At 40.6% G+C, this 7,660-nt stretch overlaps 1 protein-coding gene across 1 annotated transcript; it reads left to right on the forward strand.

The window, feature by feature from the left end:
* The first annotated feature begins 6,190 nt into the window (after positions 1-6,190).
* LOC132119306 (growth arrest and DNA damage-inducible protein GADD45 beta-like) lies at positions 6,191-7,660 on the forward strand. The gene is made up of 4 exons (XM_059529146.1): positions 6,191-6,390; positions 6,503-6,604; positions 6,698-6,917; positions 7,029-7,660. Exons 1-4 carry the CDS (start codon positions 6,347-6,349, stop codon positions 7,140-7,142), a joined length of 480 nt encoding a protein of 159 aa, XP_059385129.1. The 5' UTR covers positions 6,191-6,346; the 3' UTR covers positions 7,143-7,660.

A 7,660-nucleotide genomic window follows, 5' to 3' on the forward strand; every position in this document is an offset into this window, starting at 1 on the left:
GAGGTTAATTTTGGACATGCAGTTCCCCTAATCAGCCACTTGGGGTAAAATGAAAGGTTGTGAAAAATGTCCACTGTCTCCCTCTATTGATAGACACTGGTTTCATGTCTCTGTCTCCCTTCTGTAGAAAGTTATTACAAAAAGAAGGTTAATTTTGGACATCCAATTCCGTTTTCTACCAGTAGGGGTAAAAAGAAGGGTTGTGAAAAATGTCCACTCTCTCCTTCTATTGATTGACAGTGGTTTCATGTCTCTGTCTCCCTGCTGTAGAAGGTTATTACAAAAAAAAGTTAAATTTGGACATGCGATTCCCTTTTCTACCAGTAGGGGTAAAAAGAAAGATTATGAAAAATGTCCACTGTCCCCCTCTATTTATTGAAACTGGTTTCATGTCTCTGTCTCACTGCAGAAGAAAGTTATTACAAAAAGAAGGTTAATTTTGGACATGCAATTTCCTAGTCAGCTACTTGGGGTAAAATGAAAGGATCTGAAAAATATCCGCTCTCTCCTTCTATTGATTGACACTGGTTTAATGTGTCTATCTTCCTGCTGTAGAAAGTTATTACAAAAAGGAGGTTAATTTTGGACATGCAATTCCCTTTCCTAGCAGTAGGGGTAAAAAGAAAGATTGTGAAAAATGTCCACTGTCCCCCTCTATTGATTGACACTGGTTTCATGTCTCTGTCTCCCTGCTGTAGAAAGTTATTACAAAAAGGAGGTTAATTTTGGACATGCAATTCCCTTTTCTACCAGTAGGGGTAAAAAAGAAAGGTTGTGAAAAATGTCCACTGTCCCCCACTATTGATTGACACTGGTTTAATGTATCTGTCTCTTTGCTATAGAAAGTTATTACAAAAAGAAGGTTAATTTTGGACATGCAATTCCCTTTCCTAGCAGTAGGGGTAAAAAGAAAGATTGTGAAAAATGTCCACTGTCCCCCTCTATTGATTGACACTGGTTTCATGTCTCTGTCTCCCTGCTGTAGAAAGTTATTACAAAAAGGAGGTTAATTTTTGGACATGCAATTCCCTTTTCTACCAGTAGGGGTAAAAAAGAAAGGTTGTGAAAAATGTCCACTGTCCCCCACTATTGATTGACACTGGTTTAATGTATCTGTCTCTTTGCTATAGAAAGTTATTACAAAAAGAAGGTTAATTTTGGACATGCAATTCCCTTATCAGCCACTTGGGGTAAAATGAAAGGATGTGAAAAATATCCACTCTCTCCTTCTATTGATTGACACTGGTTTCATGTGTCTGTCTTCCTGCTGTAGAAAGTTATTACAAAAAGAAGGTTAAATTTGGGCATGCAATTCCTTTTCCTAGCAGTAGAGGTAAAAAGAAAGGTTGTGAAAAATGTCCACTCTCCCTCTATTGATTGAAACTGGTTTCATGTCTCTGTCTCACTGCTGCAGAAAGTTATTACAAAAAGAAGGTTAATTTTGGACATGCAATTCCCTAATCAGCCACTTGGGGTAAAATGAAAGGATGTGAAAAATATCCACTCGCTCCTTCTATTGATTGACACTGGTTTAATGTGCCTATCTTCCTGCTGTAGAAAGTTATTACAAAAGGGGGGTTAATTTTGGACATGCAATTCCCTTTCCTAGCAGTAGGGGTAAAAAGAAAGGTTGTGAAAAATGTCCACTGTCCCCTTCTATAGATTGACACTGGTTTCATGTCTCTGTCTCCCTGCTGTAGAAAGTTATTACAAAAAGGATGTTAATTTTGGACATGCAATTTCCTTTCCTAGCAGTAGGGGTAAAAAGAAAGGTTGTGAAAAATGTCCACTGTCCCCCTCTATTGATTGACACTGGTTTCATGTCTCTGTCTCCCTGCTGTAGAAAGTTATTACAAAAAGGAGGTTAATTTTGGACATGCAATTCCCTTTTCTACCAGTAGGGGTAAAAAGAAAGGTTGTGAAAAATGTCCACTGTCCCCCACTATTGATTGACACTGGTTGCATGTATCTGTCTCTTTGCTGTAGAAAGTTATTACAAAACGAAAGTTAATTTTGGACATCCAATTCCCTTATCAGCCACTTGGGGTAAAATCAAAGGATGTGAAAAATATCCACTCTCTCCTTCTATTGATTGACACTGGTTTCATGTGTCTGTCTTCCTGCTGTAGAAAGTTATTACAAAAAGAAGTTTAATTTTGGACATGCAATTCCTTTTCCTAGCAGTAGGGGTAAAAAGAAAGGTTGTGAAAAATGTCCACTTTCTCCCTCTATTGATTGAAACTGGTTTCATTTCCATGTTTCACTGCTGCAGAAAATTATTACAAAAAGAAGGTTAATTTTGGACATGCAATTCCCCAATCAGCCACTTGGGGTAAAATGAAAGGATGTGAAAAATATCCACTCTCTCCTTCTATTGATTGACACTGGTTTAATGTGTCTATCTTCCTGCTGTAGAAAGTAATTGCAAAAAGGGGGTTAATTTTGGACATGCAATTCCCTTTCCTAGCAGTAGGGATAAAAAGAAAGGTTGTGAAAAATGTCCACTGTCCCCCTCTATAGATTGACACTGGTTTCATGTCTCTGTCTCCCTGCTGTAGAAAGTTATTACAAAAAGGAGGATAATTTTGGACATGCAACTCCCTTATCAGCCACTTGGTGTAAAATGAAAGGTTGTGAAAAATGTCAACTCTCCCCCTCTACTGATTGACACTTGTGTCATGTCTCTGTCTCCCTGCTGTAGAAAGTTATTACAAAAAGGATATTTTTAACATGCAATTCCCTAATCACCTACTAGGGGTAAAAAGAAAGGTTGTGCAAAATGTCCACTGTCCCCCACTATTGATTGACGCTGGTTTCATGTATCTGTCTCACTGCCGTAGAAAGTTATTACAAAAAAGGTTAATTTTGGACATGCAATTCCCTAATCAGCCACTTGGGGTAAAATAAAAAGATGTGAAAAATATCCACTCTCTCTTTCTCTATACATTGACAGTGGTTTCATGTCTCTGTGTCCCTGCTGTAGAAAGTTATTACAAAAAAAGGGTTAATTTTGGACATGCAATTCACTAATCAGCCACTTGGGGTAAAATGAAAGGATGTGAAAAATGTCCACTCTCTCCCTCTATTGAGTGATACTGGTTTCATCTCTATATCTTCCTGCCGAAGAAAGTTATTACAAAAATAATGTTATTTTTGGACATGCAATTCCCTATTCAGCCACTTTGGGTAAAGAAAGCAAATTGTGAAAAATGTCCACTCTCTCCCTCTATTGATTGACACTGGTTTCATGTTTCTGTGTCCCTGCTGTAGAAAGTTATTACAAAGAGAAGGCCAATTTTGGACATGCAATTCCCTAATCAGCCACTTGGGGTAAAATGAAAGTATGTGAAAAATATTCACTCTCTCCCTCTATTGATTGACACTGGTTTCATGTCTCTATCTTCCTGCTGTAGAAAGTTATTACAAAAAGAAGGTTAATTTAGGACATGCAATTCCCTTTTCCACCAGTAGTGGTAAAAAGAAAGGTTGTTAAAAATGTCCACTGTCCCCCACTATTGATTGACACTGGTTTCATGTCTAAATGCCCTTTAACTAAAAAGCTATTACAAAAACACATACTGAGCTATAGCAAAAAACGAAGAAAGTTTGCACTTTCCCCACGGTCCCTAACTGAAGGCTCTGCTGAGAGCGTTCTCTCCCGGCTTTCTGCACATTGCGACGGCTTGTACGGGGCCGTGTTTATTATATCGAGGGAAAATATAGTAAAAGAAGGATGTGAAACATGATCAACTTTGCCCTTTTGGCGGTCACACTGCTCAGATTTTTTTAGGGCAATTCGTTTTGGAGTTATTGGCGTTTACCGCTGAATGTGTCACGAATATCGAAAACAAAACCAACTTGACCCCGCTATTAATAAGGGGGGAAAAAAGAACAATCTTTCATATTTTTCTTAAACACAATTTCGATTTTATGGACATTCGAAAAAGCCTAAAGTACATATGCAGATGCGCACTTAAGGCAGAGCGCCGTTAGGAAGCTTAAATAAAAACCCTTTTTTTCCTTTTTTACGTAACCAACCATAAAGACCCCTGCAGCCGTATTATTTACAATGAACCTCTCTTAATTACTCAATTACACAGGTAGACTCTGAGGTGTCAAGATTAAGTGCAAAATGTATTCCAAATGAATGGGTACCACAGTGATCCGTGAGACGGTAGTGCAGGACTACACTCGTGTTTAGAACAAGTTTTTCTTCCAGTAGCCTATGTGGCATGCTGCAGAGAGCACGACGAAGGAAGTCTGAAGTTCTGATTATTATCTAACAATAAACGCACTCAGGATAACGTGTGCCCAAGCATATTATAATTAAAGTTACTGTTGCCTTTGTAGATAAGACTTGGTGTGACCGGTATAAGAGCTATTGCTGATAAATTATAATAACAGCACAGACGCATCTTCGCGATTTGCGCAACCACAAGTTAGAAAGCAATCAATGCACTTTAAATTCTAAAATTCTACATACTCCCTGTTTACCATTGAAGTTAAAGTTAAAACATTACCGTCTCCAGCCGCGAGGGCGCTGTATGCTGCTCAGTGCTCCTGTAGTCTACCACTGAAAACATAGAGCGCCCTCCCTAGACGGTAATGTTTTCTCTTGGTTCTTGGTTCTAAATAAATGCGATTTATAGTCCAGTGCGATTTATATGTTTTTCCCTTGTCATGACGTATTTTTGGACTGATGCGACTTATACTTAGGATATAATATTGGACAAGTTTATAAATTACATTTGAGAAATCACCTTAATTATGTCTGGGTGGGGTGGGGGGGGGGGGGGGGGGGCTTTTGAGGTATAGTGCCGAGGGGCACCACACTGTCTTAGTGCGGATTTCAGTTGATAACCATTTTACCTTACAACTGGATTAATAAACCATTTTACAATGAAATTGCCATGACATATCATCACCAGTAGGTGGCACTCATTGATAGAATATGGTTCTGCAGATATACTATTTGTTGAAATGCTTGGCTTCAACCTCATAATATAACTCTTTATCACTTACATTTTTTTAAATAGCATTTCTTTACTATTAATTACAATTTAGGACATATTCCAGGTTATGACAAAATTACAGTACATTTCAGATTCCAAGTCGTTTTCCAGAGTAACAGATTATTTATTTCACTATAAGCATTTAACAGCAGATGGCGCATTAGAACAGTGAATTGATTCTAAGTTCAACTGATTTAGGTTATAGATAAATTTGACTGATTTAAAAGTAATTTAAGATTCATATGAAACACATAAGTGCACCTAAATGTGCAAACCATGTCTGAAAGTGTTGTTGCACGGACATAAACACAATGTGATAATATTATGACAGAACTGACAACAATTAGTCCCTTTAAGCTGCTGACCAGCGATGGGTTTCGTAACAAGGTCCCATGATAACATCAACAGCTCTGATCCTGTGACTATGCGGTCCATAATTAGCCGGTGGAACTGGAACAGCCTGTGCGATGAAAATTCCCGGTAACAAGGAGACAGAAACTCTGCTGCCTTCTAGAGCCTCTGCAGCAGACCAGGTCTCGTGTTTTGCAAAACAAAACAGGGACTTATGCAAAGACGGATGCCATCTATTTTAATGCATCATGTTCGTGCATAGGCCTAACTGTGCACAATACTTGCATCAAGATGAGAATTGGTAGTCATAGTCCTTACACGCATGCAAGGGAGTGTTGATCAACCGGCTCGTGCATTTTCAGGATGTAGGCTACCCAAATATTATACATTTGAGGCAGCTACGACACGATCACCATTAATTTCTCATGTCTGTGTTGCACTTGCGATTCAAACCCAAATATAAATAAAAACTGACAGATCAAAATTCTGGCTTCATTAAGTTTCGTACATGATGCAGAGGTTTCAGATATAATTGCAACACGCACATCGAAAGCAACAGGGAAAGGCCATCATTTCCATAAGGAAATTCCATCGTACTCGGTACAAACAAATTGAAAGCTATTAAAGTGCATGGTGTACTCTCTGTTTGGGCAATGATTACCCGAATCAGCCCACGTGGGGTCTAAGCAGGAGTTTCCCCTATCACCAATGGTATAGCGAGAGCGAGACGCTTTTGGAAAATGTCTAACCAATAAGAAAGACGAGCTGTTTGCAAGGACACGCCCATTTGAAAGCAGTATATAATCGAGGGTTTCGCCTGCCTTGAAATAGTAAGAAACAATTTCTCATACTCAGCGGAACGAGGAGAGGAATACTGTTACTCCAAGCGATATTTGGATTATACTTTTGGCAGCACACTTCGACTGGATTTTAACATTTCTTCCTCTTCCGGAGACTTGTGGATTACTATTATTCGAAGCAAAATGACCCTGGAAGAAGTCGTTGGATGCAATATTACTGATAAAAAGTAAGTTCTTTATTGCATGCATAGCTACACATCCAATGTGAATCTCACTGGGTATCTTGGTGTATAGAGAGCTATCCGATCGTCGCTTACCATAGTCTGCATGTTTTTACAGAATGGACTCCGTGAGCCAAGCATTGGAAGAGCTGCTGGTAGCAGCACAGAGACAGGACTGTCTCACTGTCGGCGTTTATGAGTCTGCGAAACTGATGAATGTGTAAGTATATACCTATGCCTGACTTTTATATATGCTGTCATACTGTTTTATCCTAACAAACCGGGGACTAAATGCAATTCATTTGATCTACAGAGACCCAGATTGTGTCGTACTGTGCGTTCTGGCCACCGATGAAGAGGACCAGGACGATATTGCGCTGCAGATTCACTTCACGCTCCTTCAGGCGTTCTGCTGCGACAACGACATCAACATCCTGCGGGTGTCTGGGCTGAGACGCCTCGCGCAGGTGCTCGGGGAGCCACCCACCGTGGACAACAGCGAGCCGAGGGACTTCCACTGCATCATAGTCACTGTAAGTAGACTTTAACTCGCAAACTGCGTTATCATATGCAACGTGCATTCAGGATCTTAATATCTTATGACATTGACTTACGTTGCATTTCATGCATTTTTTTTTTCACAGAACCCTCAATGCCAGCCGCTCAAATGCCAGGCACTGAAGGACGTGGGCAACTACTGTGAAGAGAGCCGTTGCAAAAACCAATGGATTCCCTGTCTGTCCCTGCAAGAACGCTGAACGAGATGCGAGGCTATTGATGCAATGAAGGATGAAAGCGTCATTCTCTGCGAATGAAAGCGAAAGGGCTCGGCACCAGCCGCCGTTGACTGCTGCGTCATGTGAAGGAGCTGTGTGAGAGAGAAAGTGGAGCTCTTGAAACTGTGCGCACGGATCGGCACATTGCGCCTGGCCCCTCCAGCTTGTCATGTCCTCCGTGGTGGGGGAAAAAAAAGAGTTCGTTTTGGGTACCGGAGGAACAAGTTGTGAGAACATGAACTGTGAAGCGCTGCCTGTCGGCGCAAGCTGCCGGAGAACTTGCACGCGGGCGGATGGGCGCGCGCTCGCCCCGGCTTCATATGTGCAGTGTGGGTTGGAAAGCGATGAGTGTGCGTCACGATCACTGACTGCGGGACCAACATTTCGAAATGTGGAGTGAATAATCTGTATATATACCGGACTTTAGTAACTATGAGGTGCAGTAGCACTGATGCCAAGCTACAAACGGACTGCAGTCGCTTCTGTTAAACTGTACTAAG

Source organism: Carassius carassius, chromosome 38 (genome assembly GCF_963082965.1).
Source record: "Carassius carassius chromosome 38, fCarCar2.1, whole genome shotgun sequence".
Lineage (NCBI taxonomy): Eukaryota > Metazoa > Chordata > Actinopteri > Cypriniformes > Cyprinidae > Carassius > Carassius carassius.

What these genes read in the sequence shown, in the direction of transcription:
- LOC132119306 (XM_059529146.1), top strand. Translation starts at nt 6,347, where the DNA reads ATGACCCTGGAAGAAGTCGTTGGATGCAATATTACTGATAAAAA. An exon ending in TGCAATATTACTGATAAAAA is followed by an intron (nt 6,391 to 6,502) that starts GTAAGTTCTTTA and finishes ATGTTTTTACAG; the next exon opens with AATGGACTCCGTGAGCCAAG. An exon ending in TCCACTGCATCATAGTCACT is followed by an intron (nt 6,918 to 7,028) that starts GTAAGTAGACTT and finishes TTTTTTTCACAG; the next exon opens with AACCCTCAATGCCAGCCGCT.